The 24933-nt window shown below is 43.9% G+C and overlaps 1 protein-coding gene across 1 annotated transcript in view; it reads left to right on the forward strand.

Moving 5' to 3' along the window:
* The first annotated feature begins 3107 nt into the window (after positions 1 to 3107).
* Positions 3108 to 24933, forward strand: part of adamtsl4 (ADAMTS-like 4) — a 40289-nt gene continuing 18463 nt past the window's right edge. Inside the window, exons 1-4 of the mRNA XM_004541229.4 lie at positions 3108 to 3399; positions 4902 to 4965; positions 8103 to 8689; positions 9482 to 10172. Of these exons, the coding sequence (XP_004541286.3) occupies positions 3377 to 3399; positions 4902 to 4965; positions 8103 to 8689; positions 9482 to 10172 (1365 nt within the window). The 5' untranslated portion in view covers positions 3108 to 3376. The remainder of the gene's footprint in view (positions 3400 to 4901; positions 4966 to 8102; positions 8690 to 9481; positions 10173 to 24933) is intronic.

Here is a 24933-nt window from a genome sequence, read left to right on the forward strand (position 1 = left end):
TCAAGGGGCATGACACCAGCTAATAACGTAAACCAGATCCACGGATCGAGCACATATCTTTAAAAAAAAGAAAGAATGCACAGCCCAAAAATAAAGAACACAAAACAAACTCATAATTTTAATGCTTTCGTGCCTTAGATATTGTTCATACATTAAATCTTATTTAAGAGAATAAGCGATGAAAGAATAAACAGAATGAAAGCCCATTTTCTTGTTTGTGACACTCATTCTTTCTTATTTCTTTTTGTGCAGCACATGAGGAAAAACAATGTCTCTCCCTACTGTTATTAAATTTGTCAATGTTAATAGACAGCAGATGACTACCAGTTCTTTTCCATGCAACTAAAGAAGTAATAGCTGTGTTTGTATATATACACCCTCTGCATGTGATCTAAATGACACTCTTTACTCCCACTGTCACCCTGTGAGCTGCTTGGCTGCTTGGTGTGTTCTGTTTTAGAAAACCAAACCAACCAGGATGTTTTGTTTTTTAAATATGGTGACACATTTAAACACATTTTTCCTTGTGGGAAATCAGAAAGTCCAATCAGAAGTAAATACACCTTTGCAAGTTGGAGAAGTAAACATCGGGTATGATTTTCAGGCTCTTTTGCAGTGCACTGCGCCATAAAACATTAAAAGTGGCCCTGGACGTGAATCTGAAAGTTGCTTTTTACTTTTTGTTTATTAGCATGTTTAATGAATAATGCTAACGTCTCTCTGTGCCCTTCATCCCCAGCTGGTTGAGGCAGATTCCTGCCCCTCCCTGACCCTGGTTGTGTTCTTTGAAGGGAATTCTTACCCCCCACTTTTGCCAAGTCCTCCCTCAGTGTGGATGACGTGATTGTTTGACTATTGTTTGATCATCTTTACTTAGAATTTAAGTACCTTAGACTCTTGTTATTGTGAAGTAGAGGTTACAGTAATGAAGTTGAATTGGTGGTACAACTACTGAAATCTTTGACGAAAAATAGACTGGACTTTACGCAGCAAACTCCATTTACCCAGTCATTCACATACACAGCAGTGCACACTTATTCTACACATATAGTGTTTTTTAAGCTAACACACAATCACACACACACTAATGGAGGCATCTGGAGCAATCTGATGTTCAGGATCTCGCCCAAGGATAGTTAGACTTGCAGGAATTGCAGGAGAAACAAACCACCAACCTAACAGCTGGTGGACCACCCACCCAGTCCACCTCCACCACACAGCTGACTGTCAAAATACTCTGTTACAGCAAAAATCCTGCATTCATATCCTCTGTTAAAGTACAGAAGTATTACTTTCAAAATATATTAAAGTACCTAAAGTAAAAGTACTTGCTATGTGCAATATATAATGGCGTCATTTTAATTACCTTATTTACTGCTAAGCTTAATATAGTAATATTGAAAAAAGTGATCAAGATCATTATTTCAAGTATTTGCCAATAGTTATTGATTGAAGGAGTTAGGAAGCGATCATAGTTCAGGTGTCATCTTACTTACCCTGGGAACAAATGTAGGCCTCAGCTTATTTTAAAGACCTAAAACTACCATATCTCCCCAATAGAGCAGTTTGCTGGTTTACTTGTGGTTCCATATATCCATATATCCATATATACATATATCCATATGAGTAGAATGGGAGGCAGAGCCTTCAGCTTTCAGGCCTGCGAGACAGACACCCTCTCTACTTTTAAGATTATGCTTTCCTATTTTAGATAATGTAGTTAGGGCTGGATCAGGTGACCCTAAATCTTTGATTATAGAGACCAAAGAAATTGAAATGTAACTGTCATAATGCATCTTCACTAAAGGCGAGTTCTCTTATAATAAATGGAAAATGACCAGAAAAATCTTTTTAACATTGTTATTCATAATTATAATGCTCTGTTAAGTATCCCAACACACATAGAGAGACACACCTGTATTCACCTTGTTCCTTTGCTTCTTCATTTACTTCCAGCCACGACTTGGAGTCAGATGTCACTTCACCGAGAGCCCCTGCAGCAGCTACCCTCTGGCTAAGCTTGCTGAGCATTTTCTCAACAGCTTTAATGTTTGAACTGTTTTCATTTTTGTGGAAAAGAAAAACAACAACAACAATGTGCTATGGATCAGTGAATTTTCGCAATTGTGTAATTTCAAGATAAATAATATATCTCATATTCATGGTTTTTTTGTTGTTTTATTGGTCATTTTAGTGGCATAAAGACCAACTTGTTTATGTATTTGTTTTTTCATTCATAACTCTTGGCTGTGCCCCTAATTGTGCATGGACCTCTGGCCTGAGCTCATTGAATAATCCGGTGGGGGGGGAGATAAGCAGTAACCCCTCCTTTAGAGACGCCTCCTGGTACCGACTGGAAAGGTTGGTGGACTGCAACCAAACATACAGTTTTCACATCTGCTTCCAACCAAAGCTCCTGCTCTCTCTCTCTCTCAAACACACACACACATGCACACACACAGAGTGAGATCTGTGCTCAGGGGAGCCGTGTTTCTTGGGTCTATTTATCTGAGCTCCAAATTGGTGAAGCATGTCTGGTTACAGTCTTTAAATGTGATTAAACAGTTATGAGAAAAAGTCTTTTTTCTTTTTTTTGCTCCAGTAAGTCAACAGCCATATTTCATCCACGCAAAATAAAAACACACATATATCTCCCACTTGGAATTTGTTTCTGTAACTTTGTCAGACAACAATTAGTGTTTGTGTTGGCACAACAGTAAGCTCATAATTCTTTGTACTTCCCCCTTTAAAGTGCTGCTGCTGCAGATGCTGCCAGCTCAGGGTTGTTCCTGACAGTGTTTAGATCATTACTACTGATCAGTGTGACCAAGCACAATGGGGCATTCTTATGTTAGATTGAGCAACTAAGAAAGCGGCTCTGAGAGTTATTATAGCTCAGTCAGGGCCCATAGTGAGTGTGTGTTATGAGCGCGTTTTAGGCTGGGTGGGGGTGGGGTGGGGAGGTTGTTTTTCATGTGTGAAAGAGAGGGAGAGTGTGTGAGAAAGTTGTGTAATCTGTCCATTTTTTGTCCCCCCCCCCCCCCCTTCTCTGTCTCTCTTTCTCCCGTGCCCCCCCCCTGGCGCTGTCAGGCGTCACACTAGTTTATATTAAGAACCCAAAGAAGTTGTCGAGTGAACGGCACTGAAAGAGAAAAAAACGAAACTCTTCCCACTCTCCAGAAATCACGGGGAGTGACTGTGACAGGAGGAAGGGGACAGAGAGAGAGAGAGAAGAGAGAGAGAGAAGAGAGCTGAAGTCCTCGCAGGACTTTATCACGTTTCTTTCAGGGCTCCGCAGATCGGATTAGACAACTAAACTGGACTGATAATTATTATCTGTGAGCGGAGTCGGGACCGTGCGGGAGACTCTTGGAGCATGCAGCTCGGTTTGCTGTTCAGGTAAAACTTCTTCACGTCTGCTGCACCCTGCTGCTTCTCTCGGTCTGTCCGTAGAAAACACCACATGGGAGACTGAGTCCAACTTTGTGCGCAGAGTTGTTTCAGAAAGTTGTTTTTGTTTTGTGGTAAAGTTTGCGGTTTTACGCACGATGCCCTCTTGTTGCGCACTGGGCGCTGTCCAGGTAATCTGAAAGGAATTCACCCAAAGGCGACTGTTTTGTTTTGTTTTTTAGCTCGGAGTTCCCTCTGTCTCCTCGGGGCAGATTTTTGGGAGTTTTCTCCACTGATATAATTCTCTTTCTCCCTCTGTTCCCCTGTCCCCGCTGCTCTGAGGTTATTCTACAATGTGCCACTGTAGCGGCGAGGGAAACGTGGACCCGCGTAGGGGGTCTTTACTTCGGCCTGAGCGGCTCTGTTGTGCGGGATCTTTGTGTTTTTCGGGGGTAATTGTATAGTCTGGTGTGGGGAAACTTCCAGAGACCGCGGCGGTGCACCACACTGGGTAGAAGGGACCAATTACTCTGACTACATGTGGCTTGCGGACTGGTGATTGTGGGGATGGTTTGGTTCTGGTGGTGAGCGCTGAAAGGTCCATCTTAGCAAGTTGTTTAGGATCGTGTTCTCGCTATTTTCCTTGTCAGATGGAAAGAATTTATCCCTCTTGTTTCAATACACTTGTCTCGGTTTCTATGATAATTATAGACAGACTTTGAAACAAGTGTATTATCTGTCTTTTTTTCCTTTTTCCTTTCTCAATGAATAGTGAGACTTCTACGACTCATGTGAGGATTTAAACTACTTTTTCAGGTGAACAGCTTTTGCCCAGCCCAGTCAGCGACTCAACATAATCCCCAGTTGTTGCTTCATGCCCAATTCAACAACTCCAAAGCCACCCCAGCCATACAGCACGCCTTTGAACGTCACACCTTCGAATTAAAAGTAGCTGAAATTACAAGATGATTTCGGATGTTGCAATTTATTGAGCCCGAGAGCGTGGCAGCTGTGTGTGTGTCTCTAAAAACCACATCCTCAGGGTGTGTACACACGCAGGGAGAGGCATGCAGAGGGAAAACATGCTTGCTGTTAAAACCCATTAGTTTGTTAGCACCTCCCAGGCTTTCCCAGATTGATTGAGATGCTTGCCTGTGATCCTTGAAAGGGGAAAAAGAAACTTTTGTTCACACCCATTTGAGCCCACAGGCCACCCAGAGTGGGGGAGAAAGGGGCATAATTGGTTGGTAAAGTACACTTAGGTCACTGGAACATTTAATAAGGTGTTTGGGTAACACTTGTAACACCTTTTAAAACAAATGTACACTGAAGGAAAAGTTTAAGAAAGCTGACAATCCCTCAACAGGGACTAATGAAAGTCTTTAAGTCTGAACATTATATAGCAGGTCATGGATTAACTGCGTGCTTTACAAAAGACCTCATTCAACCTGCTGATATTTTAAATCCTGTATATCTCCCACTTTTTTACCCTCTATTCTTTGTCCCTCCAGGCTCTATGTGCTGTGGAGCTTTGTGGTGGTCACGACCTCCGTGACCAGGACTGCCAAGAGGAAGGTGAGCCATGAGCCATTAGATCGTTAAGTTAGCTCAACACAACAGTTTCACTTCAGAGGGGTGAAAGGTGACAGCAGTTGAAAGGACAGGTTCACCTTCTCTTAAACGTCACTCACATACTCATGTACACTGAAAGAGTTACAGGACATGAAGGCGTCCATCCTGTCCTTACTGCCCGTGAGGACGTCCAGTGAAAGACAAATAGCAAAATATGTAGTCATCATGCTTTATGCAGCTATTGTGAGACTTTACCAGTCAAAACTGAACAAATTAAGAGTTTTGGGGGGATTAACATTCCCTCTATGATTTACTTTAGCATCCTCGTACTGCAACTAGGCGAGAAAAGGCAGTCAGGGGAGAAATGCTGGAGCCTAAAGTTTGCAATTCACTACAGATCTCAGCATCTTTTAATTAAACAAGAACAGCAACCCTATTTTTAGCACTTTGAAGATGAATTTAACAGATGATCAGGCTAAGACCAAAGCGGACATGTGCTGCTTGGCCCAAAAATTCATTACAGAGTAAACAGATTCAGCAACACACAGCACCACATTGGAAACTAGTTGCTCATTACTGTTTTATTGCTACATTTGCAAGCTAAATAGGTTAAAAAAAAAACCTACATTATTAATAAAACTGCTTTTAATGCCAAGCATGATGATGATGGACCTGTTGCATAGCTGTAAAAGTAGAGCCAGGTTCAGCTTTAGTTATTGGATGAGTTCTCTGTGGCATTAGCTTCTTTCAGGTGAACATCACACCTGCGTTTCACCACACAGGAGGACAAAGATGCTTCTCTACCTATGAAGCAGCACATCTTTGGAAAGAACGTCTCTTGAAACATACAACAACCATAAGAACCAAAGCTTACTGACTTATAATGATCAGTGTTATATTCAATCAGTAGTCCAATTTGTGCATCGCTTCGTTGACCTTTGTGTCAAACTCCTCTCATTTGTACTGTATTGTACATGTGCACATTTCTTTCTCCCTTTTTTAGCATCATTGTTAGCACTTTAGTCACGTGAATGTTCTTTGTAAAGAGCTGCATTTTTATCTTGAAGGCCACAAGCCAAAATGTGTCTCTCTGGCAATAAGATGAAAGCGTAAGATGAAAGAAGGAGGAAAAAGTTCTCTTCCACTGGAAACCCACAGTGCCACTAATGATTAAAGCCACTCTTTAACTGTAATCTGGCCGTGTGAATATTGTTTTTAAAAAAACGGCTTTAAAGGGCAAAGTCCCACCAGTGTGATCTTGGAAAATGACTGCGCGGAGGGAAGACATATCTGCACCCCTGACTGGTCCAGGCCTGGTAGAGGAGCAGTGTCGCTGGAGTTTAACCAGTAGCTCCAGAGGTCGATGGTGGCTGCTGTGGGGGTCACTGCACGGAGCTCGTTAATGGTCCCAGTTATGTGGCAGCTGTGTTTGATGTCACTCATTACGACAGCGCACGCCTCCCCACTGCCACACACACACATGCGCGTCTCGACCCCCTCCTCATCCTCCTCACTTCTTTCTCTTTCTTTTTCTCCCACCCTCCTGCCATGTTACCCCAGACCAAGACAGGAACTTTCTTTTTTTTTATAATCTGGTGGCGAACTGGAGGATCAGAGCATGCCCGCACATGCGCTCAGGCTTACATTTGTCCCCTCTCTCCTCTGTCCACAAACAGTTTGTACAAGATGTTTACTTGCACATTTCTGCCAATTTAGACATGCATTTACACACTTGGAAAGAGAGAGGAGAGAAGCAGAGCACAGATTCACGTTTTGATTCGTTCTCAATGGAAACTTTTGTTCAGCTCGCATGTTTGCAGGTCTGCCAACCAGGCCAGTGCTTCAGTTATGAAACGAGAGGAGAAACATTTCTTTATAACCACAGAGGAAGAGAGCAAAGCCTGAACTGGCACCGACATACATGCATTCACACACATTCATATGTACAAACAAGACTGCACAGAGCAATCAGCCCTGATTTTTGTCATTTCTGCAGTGCGTCCATACGACGCCGGCTCCTCCTGCTCACAAGCTGCTGGCAGGTGCCCGAGTCTCTCCTAAGCCTCGGCGAAGGATAGTATGTGTAGGATTTATATTTTGGCCCCAGAGGAAGGAAATTCATGAGACTATAGCTCATCAGTGAACTCTGTTTCTGTGAAGAAAAAGGATTTCGAGACAGTTTGGATTTTGCAATGGCAGTTATTACTGAGTTAAGAACTTCTTTAAATTATTGTCAGGGTTTGCAAGTTTCACCCTTTGAGTCAGAGGTGCAGCTGCTGCAGTGGTTTATTGGAGCACTTTAGATACTTAGCAAATTTTCTTTTACCTTTATAGACTTTTTTGACATTCAAATCTTTAAAAAACTAAATAGCTGCAGCAGTTTATTGAAACATAGAATGTAGAAATACAGTATATTAGAGTTTGTGCAATTCTCATGAGCTTGTAAGTCAAGATTTGGTACCTTTATTCTTAAACACAGAATGAACTCTCTGAGGCAGCTTTCTCACAGCGTCTGTAAGTAGTCTTCAGGAATAGTTCTCCAGACTTCTTCAAGGACTCTTGAAGAGCTCTTCTTTGGATGTTGGCTGCCTTTTGTTCTGTTCTCTGTCAAGATGATCCAACACTTTTTAGTAAAGTGGAGGTCCGGGTTGTGGGGAGGGTTTTTAGTGTATTTGCAGTGTGGGATCGTTGTGATGCTGAAAAACGAAGCTGTTGCCAATCAGATCCTTACCTGATGGTATTGTATGGTGGATTAAAATCGGATGGTACTTTGTTGCATTCATAATTCTATTAAGATATTAAGACCAGAGAACTTTTGTTCAAGACATCTTTAAAATTTGACAACAAGGTTTTGCTCTTTGGAAGAGTAGCTTGAGTATGTCAGTAAAGGTGATCACTTCATCAGAAACAGTTTTATTATGTTTGTTTAAATCATAAATTGTTGCTTCATATATGTCACACTTGCCCTCTTTGATATAATGCAATTATTATTAATATTAGTAGTAGTAGTATTAGTATTATCATCATCGTTTATCTTTGATACTCCTGTTTGGATTTTCTTCCGTTGAATGAGATTTTAAGATGTCTGTCTGATCTTGGCACCGCTTTTTATTGACAGCTTGTGTGTGTTTGTGTCTCAGGTGGCAGGTCGAAGGTCCAGACAGGTGTTTGAGCCTGCAGCGGGCGTGTGGTCAACATGGGGGGAGTGGTCAGAATGCTCTCAAACCTGTGGCGTGGGCATCTCACAGAGGAGCAGGAAGTGTTTACCTCCACCTCCTCCGCAGGCCCCTCCACTATCCCACTCTCCACCAAACTGGGCAGGTTATCTTCCCGGGGGCGTCGGAGATCCTGCCGTCTCACCTGTGCGTCCCTATTATCCTCCTCGTTACCCTGGGCAGCACCACCTGCCTTATCGCTCTACGTCAGTCTCCACCAATCAAAACCCAGGATTGCCTCTTTATCGGGACACACCCGCTGAAGGAGGAGGAGGGCCTCCCATACCAGCGCAAACCAATCGATCACCTCCTTTGTACCAGCCAGAATTCTCCTCAAACAATCAAGACCCCGTGCCTCCTGTTTTCAGATCTCCCTACCGGGCGCCAGCACACGGCTACAACCAGCCAGCACGGGTCATCAGGCGACCAACCAATCCTGGAGCACTGAGAGCAGGAGGAGGGGGGAGCAGAAGGTCGGTCTCCACCAGCCGGGAGGGTTTACCTACAAGAAGGTTAGTGATTTAAAAAAAAGACCAAAAAACACAGCTAATTTTACTTAAAGAGCAACAGTTTGGGTGCACCACTGCACCTGTAACCCACCCAGTTGTGACGTAACAGCGTAACAAAACACCTTGAGGATGATGACCTATAAACCACCAAGTCAAGAAAAACAAGGTCCAAATTTAAGGATGCTAATCTACGTAAGCTTCTTTCCATCACAGTTATGGCACGTATCAAAAAAAACCCAAAAAACAGAACATTTACATTTTGCCTTACTCAGCAATCTTGAGTTCGCTTTTTCCAGGAAAATGTCAAAGGAAGTGAGTTTTGCATCGCTGGCAGTAGCAACGGCGGTTTGTTTAGGATAAATAGACGGACTCGGTTGTTTGGATGGGGAACAACAGCATCGCCGTGGACAAAAACACAAGAAAAGATTGATCACTGGGCGTGAGGGAAGGTGTGATGTTACAAAGATGAAAGAAACTGCCGGTTTGTTTTCAGAGTAATGTTCGACTGACATGTTGAGGCTTCATTCAGGTGCCATTAGTTAAACCGCTGACATTGTTTAAGCATTACAGGGTTTGTTATTATGTTTCAAGCTTTGGGAACTTGCCCATCTCTGTTTCTGGTATCTACTGTATTATTACATCATTACGTCTGTTTTTTGTCATCCAGACAGGCAAGGCATCACCCTTCCCGCTCACCACAGGCTGCTGGTTGTGTGTCGTTTATAATAAATTTACTCTGCCTCTCTGTCTCTTCTCCTTCCTCTTCTTCATCTGCCTTTTCTTTTTGACCCTCAGGTCTTCCAGCATCCGTCCAGGTCAGTTTGGATACGGCAGAGTTCCCTTCTCTCTGCCTTTGCATCGTCAAAACCGCCAAGCTCGCCACACTGTGAACGGCACTGAAGATGCCACAGTAGCGCCCGAACAGGCTGCTCCTGAGGACATCACAGAGAGTAACAGGGGAGAGGAAGAGGAGGCTGAGAGGGGTGAAAGGGACAGGCAGGAGGAGGAGAATGCAGAGCGGGAGATTTCTGAGACACCTGCCGCAGAGAAGGTGCCCACAGTTCCCACCATCCGCCCTCTGCTGCGACCCTCTCACACCCATACACAGCACGGGAGGGCCAGAGGGCAAGTCCCACCCTCTCGTCCCTTATCACGTTCCTCGCTACCGTCTGTCTTCAGTAGCCGCCAACGGTTTGACTGGAGCTCCGTCACTGCCCCACCTCCACCTGTCCCTCCTCTGTCGCGGCCCTACTCCCCTGCAGCCGGTTCACCTTTTTCCCCACCTCTCCACCGCAGCAGCCCTGTGCACAGAGACAGGGAGCTCCACCCGGCCTTCAGTCCCCAAGCTCCACCTGCCGGAAGCATCTACCCCTTACAGCACCCGCACGTCTCACACCTGGGGATGGAGTCAGGCAGAGAAGGTGGGGCTCCTCGCACGTACACATGCGCAGGGCCGGAGAAGGAGTACCGCAGGTGTTTCTCGCAGGTAAGACCTAAAGATTGTGTCCAAATCTTCACCTGTGAGTCTTCAACACACAATTAATTTTCCACTTAATATACCGGCTTCACACCCAATCATTCAGTCTACAGTCGCGCTCGCTTCGTATGCGTGCAGTGAATATTTGATAGGTAGACTATTCTCCAGTTTCTCCAGTTCCAACAGTAGCTGGTTGTCTCTGAGCACTGAGACGGAAAATGCCTCCTACTGCTTCCGCTACGCCATGCCATTTGTGTATTCTGGGATACAACCAGAACACACATTTACTCCAGTGAAACTACACAAGAAAATTAAGCACATGTGCATGTCTTTACAGCACACATACATGTGAGTATAAACACTGTGGGTGTTACTCTGGGCAAATGCACATCTGGCTCGGGCCCTGCATTGATTGCCGTCTTATGATTGGGGTTGCGACCTGCTCCATACCTATCAGTGCAGCACAGTGAGAGCTTTATCTGAGCAGAGAGCTGCCAAGAAGAGGAGCCAGAGACACCGTCGGGCTGCTCGTGCCAGATGGGCCAACTCACTGTCAACGCACAGGTGAGAATCTGGGGTCGACCTTGCAGCAAATCAGGCTTCACTCAGGCGAGAACGCTGCACTTGATTTCACTCAATTAATTGTGAGATTTAGAGTGAATATTGCGGATAAAGTTTCCAAGCAGTACAGCAGGTATTAGGTGTATCTATGGTGCCATTTCAAGCTGACCTTACTTGTTTAAAAAGGGAAAATAACTCAAAGCACAAAGGCTCTGCACATATGATAGTATTTTCAGCCATCAGCTGCATTCAGCCTGGTAGGATTACAATTGGCAAGCTTAGACGTTTTCCACCTCTTGCTATGGCTGCTGTAAATTAACAGCAGACTTCCACACAACCTTCGGCCATCGCTGCCATTTCTCAACTATCAATCAGTCAAATCTGGTCTCTGGAGAGGGCGACAGCACATGGAAATTTACATATTTCAGCTCCAGTAGCCAAAAAGCGTTAACTGTAGTCAGGCATTTATAAAAATACCTGATTTATAGACACTGTGTGATACCTGAGGATCAAATTAAAATGCTTTCGTGCACGTGGCAACAAGTATCCAAAGCTATTGTTCAGTTTTCTTAGCTTTTCAGCTGCTTTAAAGAATGATTGGAATTATATGAGGACTAAACCTTAGATACATGCGTAAAAGCTAACCTCTCCCTCTGCAGATGGAGAGACGATTAAACAAAACTGAGCACTCGAATCACGGCAAAAATACCCAGGGTGACATGTGACTGGGTTATTTATTCCAGCAGGTCTATCTTAAGTGGGCGCGCAGGAGGACGTGATAAGACTGGGCTCAATGAACGCCACACTCACATGCGCACCTACACCCTCCTGCCCCCACAGTCCACATCTACAGCTTGCTCTCATCAGAGTGGAAGTAGACACTCGAACGGGGCACTCATGTTGGCACTCACAATCCCTTGACTTTTCCCTCTGCAGATAATTTGGCAGCCTCTCTGCACTTGTCTTTTATCCCCCTATCTTTCTTTCCTTCTGTCTGTGTCCTGTTCAGTGCTCAGTCGTCCCCATTTTAAAACAGATTTAGTAGCTGGCAGAATACATGACCTGTGTGTGCCAAGAGTGCTAATAGCAGTCCTGTGATGGCTGAGCCTGACTCATTGGGTTACATATTTACCCAACATTAGCCTCTGTTTCAGCCTCTCTTGCTGCTCCAGTAGATTGTTGGTTTTATGTGTCTTAAAAATAGGTTCAAGTCCTGCTGAATGCAAGACTTTGCCCAGGCTTGTATGAACTGTATATATAATGTGTGTGTTTGTAATTCAGGGAGTGAGCCAGATCTGGAGAATGACACATGCTATTATCTATTAGGTGTGTTTGTCAAAACACGGTGTGCCTGAGGCACATTGCAAGTGTGACTGGCTGTTGCAGTGAAGCAAATGGGGAACCAAGAGAGGGACAGAGGAAGCGAGAAGGGCCAAAGGTCAGATGTGCAAGATGTGTGCGTAAGTGTCAGAGCGAGGGAATAAGGGGAGGGTGGTAAAGGAAGTGACGCAGTTAAGTAGTAGTGAAAGGGAGTACTGTTTTTAGAAAATGTGCCCATAGTAGTGGGAGGGCGAGCCAAAGGGCAAGGGAAGTAAAAAGGTGGGGAGAGATCAAGGCGGTGAAGACAGAGAGATGGAAAATGAATGAGTGTTTTGGTGTGGAAGGATGGGGACAGAGGTGTAGAAGGAGGCGTGGTTCACTGAAGCAAAACAATTGACTTGGATGGAGAGGAAGAAAAAGATTCTGCTGGAAGACGAAGTTTGTGTCAAAGGAAGAAACAGATTCATGGAAAACTTTGTGTGTGTGTGTGTGTGTGTGTGTGTGTGTGTGTGTGTGTGTGTGTGTGTGTGTGTGTGTGTGTGTGTGTGTGTGTGTGTGTGTGTGTGTGTGTGTGAGCAAGAGAAAGAGTTTGGGTTCGTGTGTGTGTGTAACAGGAGAAGAAGTTATTCTGTGTGAGGAAGAGCGGAGGAGAAGGTGAAATTTGAGAAGAAGAAGAGGGGAAAAAGAGTTAGAAGCAGACGCGTCACAAAGACACCTCCTGTCCCTTCCTGTCCGAGGTCTTTCTAATAAATTTCTGCAATCGTCTAAGTGCTCCATCTTGTCTCGGTTCCTCTTTCTGTGCTTTACATGAGTGTAAATATTTACGTAGAATGACTAACAGTGAATACTTCTACACCAGAAAGTCAAGGAAGCGCTCCTCAGACCCAATGATGTCATTTATAGTCACGACCGGCAGGACATCCACCTCGCACTTTCCAAAAAACACAGTTTTATTAGTCCTAGTTTAGTGTCCTCTCTCTATATCCAGTTTCCTCTTAATTTATTGTTCTTGTCATTGACCTAAACCAGTGTTTCTTCCTTTACTGTATTCCTCAATTTGGAAGCCAAGATAAACTTCAGTCCTCACCAACAAAAGGCTCTGAGGTGAGATTTAAGGTAAAATCAGAAAACTCCTGCAGTGGTTCTGTGCCCACCCGTCGGTTACAGAGCCACAGTTTGAGAACCACAGGCTTAAAGCAACATTATTTATGACCCTCCTCAAACCGAACTCTTCATCTTGATGAGACAATAACACAAAAGATAATGCATATAATGCTTTTATGTATTAAAATTTCACTGATTTCACTCCTATATCTGACCCACTTCCACAGCACTGTGCAAAAGTCTTGCACCACCCCTCATTTCTTTACAATTTGCTAGGAAAATGCAAAATAGTATTGATTTATTACAACATATACAAACATGCCTGGAATACTTTTGGTACTGATCCCCAACAGCACTGGCAGAAATGCTGCCCTTTCATAGACGGCTGTCGTCCCTCTCTCCTGACCTCCTCTGTACATATTATGATGATTAGAAACACAGATTTTTCAAATTTAGATTAATCACTCCATAAGTTTCCAGTAATTTTCAGCTAGGTTCTTCTGTTTGCTGTACAAATAAGTACAATTTTATTCTGGTCAAACTGCATTTTTTTGTATTGTCAATTAAAGAAATAGAAACAAATAAGATGGTTTTCTAACAGGCTGCTGGAAACAAAGTCCCTAAACATATAATTTAATATGGTTCTTTCCCATTTTGTGTGTTATGTGTAAACACAACACTGGTTCATCCTAAGTTAGGGGCTTTTTTTTATGGTTGAATGATTCATAGGTCAGTGTTAAGTGTCTTAACAAACTAAAAAAAATCCTCTGAAACTGATCTGGTACAGGGAGTGGAATGAAAATGGGGAACTTTGAAAGATTTTCTAAACTATCGCTCAAAACCACCAAAAAAAAGTAGTCTGGTTCGTTGGAAGCAAAATATAAAGAAATGAGGGGTGTTTCGAGACTCGACACAGACACAGCACTGTGCGTTCTGGCCATCAAGACAAGCACACTCCTGTTTTCAGGCTGCTGCAGCAAGTCAGATGATCTAATCACACTCTGTCATTACAGAAGTGGTATTAAACAGAAAATATATTATGACTAACAGAGCTGAGGGGCCACACTCCTCAGCTCTAATGAGTGTGTGCTGGCCCTGCCACGCTCACTGCGGTTCCCAGGAAGTGACAAACGGGCCCAGATGTGGTGGGTTGTGGCATGAAACCACACAGACTCATTCACAGGGATCTGAGCTTTATGTGCTTTAGTGCATTAGCAAGCAGAGCTACCTGCTTTTCTAGAAAACAACAGAAAAGCAGGTGCTGCCTGCTTCGCCTGCTTTTAACAGCTACTGCGTCCTGATTACGTTCATGTTCCTTTGATCTCTTTCGGTCTGTGTTTAGTTAGCTGAAGAATTGTGAATTAAAACCACAGAAGTACAACTGCCAAAGAAAAAAATATAACTTTAGAAACTTTTATTTGGGGGCAAATCAATAAACTTTTTAAGCCTTTTTTGATCAAATTTGGCTGATGGCTGCATGCTTTCAAGAATTTCAACATTAATTAACGATGTAGGTTGTTATTTGTTGGGTTGCGCACTTATTTGCACGGTCATCCAATGAAATGCAGTTTTGTCTGATGCCTCCTTCATTTCCCAGCATGCTCAAGATGACTTTTAGCATCAGTCCTCAGATAACTAGAACTAAACTTAAAGCTAAAGCGAGAGTTGAGAGAGAGTTGTAATAATCTCACCATCTACGTCTTTGTTAAGATAATCAAGTAAATGTTGAAGGAATTCAAGCTGAAAGGCTCATTAGATAAAAACAAGGACATAAATATATATTACAAAGTCATATAGAAGATGTTCCAGTAGAAACAATCTAAATGCCATATTACATCACCCTCAGGGACATCTCAGCTCTTAAAGATGAATGAAATTAAGCATCAGCAGCTCGGAGGTGAATTCACAGAGAGATCAAATATTTCCAGGTTCAGACGGTTGGACTCTTGCTGCCTCTGTCGCTCTCTCTTTCTGAGGTCCAGGTGTTATTAAGAAAGTGAGGGTGATTTCTAGGTATTAAAAACATTCTGGTTTAAAAAATATGTTGTGGATTTGTAGAGCTGCTACATGGAAAGTGAAGCATGGAAACTGGCATTTGAGCACAGCTTTGGACTTGTTTATTGATCTTGTGGCCACAGTGTTCTCTTCTTTTCTTTGCTCAAACCCACATTTCTCCCGAGGACAGCATCAGTGTTACTCGCCATTCTCCCGCCTTCACTCGTTGCCTGTTTTTTGATTAGTGAGAAGTATTTCCTTTAGGGGACTCATGACACCCTCCGCCCCGCCAGGTCATAGCTGAAAGCTTCCCTATGAAGAGGCGGCACACGGCCTCGGTCACAAGATTAGGCACAGAATGTTAATCACTCGGGACAAACCTATACACACACATATGTCAGCGTATGTCACGGATTTGCATGCACGCAGAGACTGATTAGTCGTGCTGCGAGGTGATTCATGGCTGCAGGGGCCGGCCGTCAGTTGTTTTGTCTGCATTGTGCTGCAGTCATGCTTGAGGAATGACCGGCCAGCCTTAACCTGTATTCAGGCGATTTTGCCAGCTGTGCAGGCGTGGGCTTCAGTGGTGAATAAATGAGCAATGAGCAAGATGATAGGAGTGTGTCTTCAGAGGTTTCTCTGCTGAGACACGCATGGCGCTAAAGGTAGATCCCGACCAAGCTGCGGTTTGGCCTGTGTTATTGGTGGATTTCGACCTGTCACTTGTCAGTGTCAGAGTATATCGTGTCCATTATGCAGCAGTATAACATTTCTTTAAACATAACAAAACTGTGAAAGGTGTTAGAGGTATTTATCCAGCCTTCAACTTCATCTAATTATCTGGGCAAGAAGAAGGCACAGAGAACAGACAGTCTGACAAAGGATTATATATATTATACATATTATATATACACACAGAGGTGAGACACAGGCACAGGCAGTAATTAAAGTCAGACAGTTGCAAAAGAGGGAAAAGAACAAAAACAGAAAGTAAAACCAAATCAAGATATGTGAGAAAATTAACGTTTAAAGTGAAAGTGAAAGCAACTAAAAGACAAATAACGGAAACAAAGAGACATTGGAAAGTTAATATACACCCTTTTCAACTTAATAAAGTATGAACATTCATATTGATACACCAGAAACCTGCATCTGGATCCAGCATTGGTCACAGGGCTGTTTCCAGGATTTGTTTGAACTGGGGTGACGTGTCGAGGATCAGAATATTTAATAAGAAATTCAATCATTTAAAGTGACTAAAGTAAACATACCCCTTATGCCGAATGACACTTTTTAGATTCATATGCAGTATATAATCAGATCATAATTATTGATTTATGTGTATTCGTTGATGTGTATATCACTTAAACGTTCCAGCTTTTATAGTATATCAATAAGTGTACTATAGTATCTTAATGGATAGGTTGATCTAAAATAATGCAGGATTTGGATTATTTGGATTAGCAAAGTAATAAACAGAAGACAAATAAATAAGGTTTAAAATAAATGCTGTAGAGAAGAAAATACAACATTTGAAGTAAAAGCAGAAAGTAGCACAGCAAAGATTACCCAATTAAAGGAAAAGTACTTCAAACCTGTACTAAATAGAAAATCTACTAAGTGGCATTCCTAATGGTCCTGTCCAAGCTTTTATCCAATGGAACTGCCCAGTGTAGGGTTAACAGTACTATAGTCCAATGGCGTTGGTCAGGACGGTGCCAGACAATCTTCCCACAACCCCCAACTACCACCACCACCTATTCATGAACGATCAGTTGGGCTCCTTAAACCTTAATTCCTAAACAACATCCTCACTTAAAATTAAACATCACGTTTTGCTTTTCTAAAACTTCTAATTTTAACTTGGATACACAGACTTTTCTGTATTTTTGTGCTACTTTCCTTTAACAAATGCGTGCCGAGTATGGAAAGTTGAGCACAAATGCTCCAGGGACTGTTAATGATGACTATGATGATGATAATGAGCATTATTATTATTTAAATCCTTTGTTTGAACAGACTGAGATCTCTTTTTCAAGAGAGGCGGGTGTACAGAAATCACACACACAAACCGATACCGACAGCCACACAATGAAACGACACATTATACGTGATTACAAATAAAACATGTGTAAGGGTAGTTGCAGATAAATAAATATAACCTTTTGAGATGTTTCAGTGAAATCCGAGAATGTAGCTACAGAGTTTGTTTTTGCAGCTCATTCAATCCATTTACAGGCAACAAAGTATTCAAAGATGAAATCATTGATTAAGTCACGTTGCCGTGGTAAGTGTGTGTTTCAGCTGTGTTGTGTTGAGGCTTCGGCTGTTGTGAATGTGTGATGTGTTTCTGTGGCTCAGAAAATATTGACCGAGACTCCTGCAGCATTTAATGTCTTCTGGCCGGTGTTCAGCTTCCAGGTTCGTTGTTGACGTGTTAATTAAAGCTGCGTTCCTCTACGGGGCCTAAGAATGCGTATAAGTAATCTTAACTTTCTGAACTAAATGAATTGTGGTTTTCATAATCGCATTTCTTTTACAAAATATCGCGAGCTGGCTAAAAGCAAAAGGTTCCATATTTTGTTCCTCTGCAGAACTCATTAGTGTAATCTGGGTGTTTGTTTTACATTCGAGGCTTTGGCTTGTGTGGCATTTTTGTGAGTGTGTGCAGAACAAAGCCGTCACCCCGTCTGCTCCACATGTTCTTATATATGCTGCGCACAGATCTCCCCCCCAGCCTGGGCAGTAAAACACATCTATAACCTTCACAGCTACCGTACAAAAAACACTAACTGTCCCTCTTTCTCCAGCTGCATTCACTTTACTCTCACCTGCTGCTATACGCTAGTCTGTCGCTCAGTCGCAGACATTTTTTTTGATCTCTTGCCTCATTTCTTTTGTGTTTACAGCACAATCTCTGAGCTGCTCTGACTTTATCAGATATGTTTGGTAGTATTTCATTAAACTCAGCAGCGAGGGAGTGGGAAAGTCCACTCTGGTAGAATTTGAGTCTCATATTAGTGGTTTTGGCCTTCATTTCTGTAACACAGCATTTCTTAAGTTAATTGCTGAGATCCGTAATCTGCAAAGGAAATTAAACACGCAAAGAAACAGAAGCAATCAGATGATAATCAAGGTGTTACACAAACCCACCGGTTAACCTGATCTGTGTGGGAATCTCTCCATCTATCATTCCTTATCTTGAAAGTGTTTTTGCCTTGTTGGCCCATTTAATAACCTCCTTTTCCCCCCTCCATCCCTTATGAGGAGATTCGCCCCTCGCCCTGTGCTCACAGTATACCACTCCTTACAATTACACACAAATTATCCTCCAGAACCATGAAACACCAGAGAGCACGTCGCCTTCTCTCTTCTGCTTTTCCCCTCAAACCATCTCCGCTTTCCTCCCCTCTCCGTTCGGTCCATTGTCTTTGCTGACATCCTTACACACCCTAGACATCTTTTTTTTAGAGCAGAATCCACTCCTACCGTCTTACATTCTTTCTTTTTACATTCCTTTTCCCTTTTTTTCTGTACTGTAGCATCCCACGTCTGCACACTACACCCTGTGCACATGTGTGTTTGTTTATGGGGCTGTTGTCCGTTTAATGTTTGCAGGCGAACACATATGCCCTGCGACATGGAGCATATCCAGTTTAAAACAGGGCTCTGCTTGTTTATGTGCAGCAGAAATATTTGCAACCAGAACCAACCGTGTTTCACACACAAATCTGGGCAGATTTGCACGATCCCCTGAAAACATAAGGTCGCATACGTGCGCTGACCTTTAAGGAGCCCGTATTCGGTTCTAAATTCAGTGGCTGTGGCTCGACACATTCCTTTATAAGCGGCCTTAACCAAATGTGTATCATATCACCCATAAATTATGCCAGGTTAAGTCTGTTTTTTGAGCAGCGAGGACATGCGGTAAGCCGTACCACATAAAGTTTCATGAGCTGGTTTCACACTTTGACAGAGGGGAAATACGAGACATCGCAGATACACACACTCACACACCAGTATGAAAATGCGGGGGGGGGTTCAGCATCAGAGAGTGCATGCTTTGATGGTTTATCCATGAGAATCTTTTACACTTTGTCGCAGAGGATGGTTCACGTGGGAAATGTTGCTCTGTGTGTGAGTCTGAACCTTAGTATTCGCTCTCCCCAGACGAGCTGCTAGGAACTTTCCAGCTGTTTGTGACAGCTGTGTGCGTGACGAGAGGTTCAGAAAAAAAAATACAAGAAAGAAAAAGAGGAACGAATCAAAGAAAGTAAGAAATGAAAGACAAGAAGATTGCAGAGCTGACAGAGATTAGAGTTCCAAGGAAATCTGAGAGCTTCGTGTGTGTGTGTGTGTGTGTGTGTGTGTGTGTGTGTGTGTGTGTGTGTGTGTGTGTGTGTGTGTGTGTGCGCGTGTGTATGTGCGTGTGTGTGTGCACACTCCTCGGGCAGGGTGATTGTGGTTTACCACAGAAGTGACACCTGATGAAGCTGGTGGGAGTTTTAAAACCTGTTATTTAACTAAAAATGAAAACAGTGTACGAGTACGAGTAAAAGCAGAGAGATATTACTGACTAAATGCACTGCCCTGCACGTCTTTTAGATGTTGATGGTATCTGTGGTCATTGATTTATTCTCCAACAGGACAGTGATGCCAAACACAGAGCTATCTTCAGCAAAAACAAGAAAAATTAGTTCTGTAGCAGATGGTCTGGCCCTCACTGAGCCCTGGTCTCAGCGTGATGCGGTCAGTCTGGGATTGTGAGCTCTCCAACTTTAACACACTCACCAAATACCTTCAAAAGCTGTGCAAGTGTACCAAAGACAAGTGGCACTTGTTTAAAGGCAAAGGGTGTAGTTTTTTTTTTTTTTTTTCATTTTTACAGCACTTTTCTGAAGGACTATTGATAAATGCAGAGTGATAAGGATTATTTTTTTAAAACAAAATATCACAGGACTGTGTTCAAAGGAAATCATTACATGGCATCTTAAAATTATGGATCTTGCTGGCAAGTAACTTATCAAACACACTTTAAAGGCTGATTCTGTTCATAACATTTATGGACAGAGATTCAAGGCACTGCCAAGTGGCATGGGCTTTTTGGTTTGGTGGCCTCAGGATCACCTCTCTTTTGGAGGATGATGTGGTTCTTTTGGCTGGATTACGTGGCGAGTCTACGCTCTCAGTTTTTCAGCCAAGTGTGAAGCGGCAGGAATGAGAACCACCTCCCCAAGTCTGGTTCTCAGCTGGAAAAGGTTTCAGTTGCAACTCCGTGAGTTGCCCCAAGTGCAGGGGTCTAAGTATCTACATTCCAACCCTCACCTATGGCCACAAGACGTGAGTAATGACCTACAGAATGAGATTGTGGATACAAATGGTGGAAATGAGCTTCTTCCGAAGGCTGTGTGGGCTCTCCTGTAGAGATAAGGTAAGGAGCTCGGGGAGAGGCTCAGAGGAGAGCGGCTACTCCTCCATTTGAAGGAGCCAGTTGAGGTTGTTTGGTCATCTGACTAGGATACCTCCTGGACACTTCCTAATTTAGGTGTTTCAGGTATGTCCTACCACGAAGCAACCCCATTGTAGACCCAGGGCACACTGGAGAGATTATCTCAGCCTGCTCGGGAATGCCTTTGGCTCCCCCCACAGGATGAGCTGGAGGAGCTGGCAGCAAGAGGGAGGTCTGGGCATCTCTGCTTAGGTTGCTCCCTCCAAGACCCAGACCCGGATAAGCAGCAGAAAACGGATGGATTGATAGCAAAGCAAACTCTCCTCCTTTTTGACTACAGTGGGAATCATAATTTAAAAAATGAGCTTTTTGTCATATCGAGCACAACTTTAAACCAGTGGCTTAATTCCCAAAATCATCTGGAAACTATTTATTGAAGCCAAAGAGCAAGTGAGATGAAGAGTTATATGATCCCTTAGACTTCCATACAACTGGAAATCTTTTTGCAGCCAGTGGAGTCGCCCCCTGCTGGTCATTAAAAAGACTGCAGCTGACCAAATCATCATCATCATCCTGACCAAACTGGTTTCATAAAAGGTCGGCACTCCTCAACAAACACTCGTAGATTACTTAATTTAATAGACTACTCATACGATAAAAACATCAAAACCATAATATTATCTCTAGATGCAGAAAAAGCATTTGACAGAGTTAATTGGAAATTTTTATTCGCAACTTTACACAAATTTGGTTTTGGAAACTCTTTCATAAACTGGATAAGAATATTATACAATTCCCCAACGGCTCGTATCAGAACAAATGACCAGACATCCTCCAGCTTCTGTCTCCTGAGGGGCACCAGACAGGGATGCCCACTCTCCCCTTCACTTTTTGCAATTTTTATCGAACCTCTAGCAGCAGCATTTAGACAGGCTACAACAATTAAGGGCATAAAATGTAAGAACATAGAACATAAAATCAGTCTCTATGCGGATGATGTGTTGCTTTTTCTGCAAAACACACAAACCAACCTCTCTGAGGTAATTACTTTAATAAACTGGTTTTCAAGAGTTTCAGATTATTCAATTAACTGGCCAAAATCTACAGTTCTCCCCATTAACTGCTCCTTCCATAATTCTTCCTCTGCCCCACTGCAATCCGGAAATATTAAATATTTAGGTATTAATGTCTCTCCTAAGCTTTCAGACTTAACTAAACTAAACCACATCCCACTTCTAAAGAAAGTAGAAGGCGATCTGACTAGATGGAAATCTTTACCCATATCACTCATGGGAAGGGTCGCCACTATAAAAATGATGATCTTGCCAAAAATAAACTACTTATTTTTGATGATCCCTAACAAACCATCACAAGATTGGTTCAGATCTCTGGATTCATATATTTCCAAATTCCTTTGGAAAGATAAATCCCCGCGTATTAGCTTAAAAACGCTACAAAGAACCAAGGATAGAGGAGGATTAGATCTGCCTAATTTTCACCAATACTTCTTAGCCAACAGGCTTCAGTTCATCTCAGAATGGTTAAAACATACCTTCTTAGTTGAGCCCTGGCTAGATGTTGAACAGGCACTATGCAAGGATCTAGAGATTTCAGACCTACCATTTATTAGCTCAAACATCAAAAGACATGAATGCTTTAAAAGTATCAACATCAGCTTTTCTCTAACAGCATGGTGGGAGTTTCTAAAAATAACGGAGTCTTCATTAATCCCATGCAAACGTACACCTATCTGGAATAACCCTGACATATTACAAAACAATAATATGATTAATTTTCCAGAATGGAGTTGTAAAGGAATTAAATACTTAGAACATATATTAGAGGGAACAGAATTTATTCCATTTGACAGACTAGTTGAACAATATGGGATCAACAAGACAAGGTTTTTAGAATATCAACAAATTAAATCCATAGTAAAAAAGAAATTTAACCTCAGTCAAGTTGAATTACAAACACCACTAAGTGCGGCACATTTTCTTACTCTTAAATCCCCCAAATTATTATCTAAAATATACAGAACACTTTCTAAATTAGATGAATCAATATCCCTTCCTACTGCAAAGTGGGAAGCAGATTTATCAGTCAACCTAGACCAAAACTTCTGGTCTCAGATTTGCTTAAAAACTTTTAAATTAATTAAAAATCCCACTCTGCAATTAATTCAATACAAAATACTTCATAGAGTGCACTATACAGGTCATCGGATGTTCAAGATGGGCTTTACATCTTCCAACAACTGCTCACACTGTCAAGGCAATACACCAGACAATTACATCCACGCTCTTTGGTTCTGTCCACCAGTGCAAAAGTTTTGGCGCGAGATATGTGAAGACTTATCAAAGTGTCTGAAATGTAACATTCCAACTTCCCCCTTAGTGTGTCTACTGGGCAGCTTAGATAATGTCACTTCAGAAAAGAATATAGCCCATATGATCTTCACTGCCCTATGCATAGCCAAGAAAACAGTCCTCATGAACTGGAAAAATAAAAATAATCTTAATTCTAACCAATATAGAAATTATCTATTAGATTACATTAGTCTTGACACAGCCTCTGCCACCACATTAGATCAATTGCTCTGGGCCCCTTTTATCAGCTCCATCACCTAGTGGGGGTGGGGGGTCATAGTTTGGTCCCGCCTTCACTGTTGTGATTGGTGAGGGGGTAGGGACAGGCTTAGGGCGTCGGGGGGTTCCCCGGAGGCATCTTCCTTGGGGGGCTCAACCCGGGGTAGCGGTCACGTCCGGTTGGGGGCTCTGTTGGCTCTCAGGTGACTGTTTCCTCGCGGCTGCGTGCAGCGGGGCTAGGGGAGGGTCTGTGCTGACGGACGTGGGTTACTGACCTGGCAACCTGGCTGCCCCTGGGTGGGTCCGGGATGGGCGTGAGGTTCTGGGGGCGCTCCGTCTCTGGGCTGGGGCCCGGGCCGGGCCTCGGGGGCTTGGGTCCTGGTTGGTGTGTTGCCGGGGTTGTGGGCGGGTGGGTGCATGGGGGCCCGGCCCTGGAGCAGGGTGCCGCCGGTGCGTCGAGCCGCCTGGGGGGCTCTTCAACTGGTGGGGGGGATGGTCACATCTTGCAGGAGCTTTCTTCTCTTCAGGAACTCTCTGCAGGAGGGGGAGATACAGGAGAGGTGGAGGAAGATCTCAGCCTGGGCGTTTACCGTCTTATGTAGTCTGGAAGATGTGTGGATGGTGGGGTGGGTGCAGTTTTCTCTGTGGTGGGGTTGGGTGGACTGTCCAGGGCTCTGTGGAGCCGGGGGGCGCTACTGCACTGGGCCCCGGTCTGATGGGCCTGGGCCCCCCTTCCCTGGCGGGTCGCGGAGGGTGGGAGTGCCTACTGGGGTCAGCGGGGGAGCTGGCCCCAGGGAGGGGTTACCTGCCCCTCCCTTCCTTCCCTCCCCATCTCCAGCTGCCTCCCTCTTCCCGCTCCTCCACAACCACCCACACATGCAGGGCCTTGGAGTGGGGGTATGTCACCAGGGTGCAGAGGAGGCTACCCCCCCCCCCCCCCCCCCCCCTGTCCCCTTCTGGCTGCCTCTGCCTCAATTTTATCCCACAACTTAGACATTCACATTATTCACACTCTCATTACACATACATATAGGATCTTGGGGGTGGGCACAATCACGGAGTCCAAATTACCATCAGGGTGTATACCTCACCCCTGACGTCGTTGCCCACCTCTCAATTTTAAATACACTTAGTCATTGAGGGCTAGCAGGAGGGACTATGCGCTTACCTGCTGCTCCTTGGCAGGTAGCTCCATGCCCTCCTGGGTTTTAAATGCACCTTAGAACACATATGCATCAACACTACAATGAGCGGGTGGAGGGAGGTTTGGAGTCTTCTCCCACCCCCATTCTCTGCGGCCTGCTGGAGCGGGAGGGCTAGTAGGAGGAGTTGGCCATCCGACTGCGGTCTGGGGTGTGGGGCCTCCCTGCTGCTGCGGAGTCGGGGTGGTCTGCCTCTCCCCACCGCAGGGAAAAGGGTAACACCACCTGGGTCTGGGTGCAATTCCCCCCTCCAGGGGCAAGGGTACCTAGACCCGGTTTGTAGAGTACGCTTGGGGAGTGTGATCGTGTGTACAGCGTCTCTTTATGTCTGCCTCCACGTTGGTTGAGTGTGGAGTGAGTGCATATGAGAGCATGAGGGTGGGAATGGATGTTTGTGTCTGTGTGTGCCTGTATGTCTGTGTCTATATGTCAGGTTGGGTATCAGACGCCACCTCTCTGGGGACATCTCAGGCCCTCCAAGGTTTGGAGGCCTATCTCCACCCACCACCACTTCCCCTGCCAGTGGCGGACTCCCTCAGGTGTCGGTGTGG

Source organism: Maylandia zebra, linkage group LG11 (genome assembly GCF_041146795.1).
Source record: "Maylandia zebra isolate NMK-2024a linkage group LG11, Mzebra_GT3a, whole genome shotgun sequence".
Classification (NCBI taxonomy): Eukaryota; Metazoa; Chordata; class Actinopteri; order Cichliformes; family Cichlidae; genus Maylandia; species Maylandia zebra.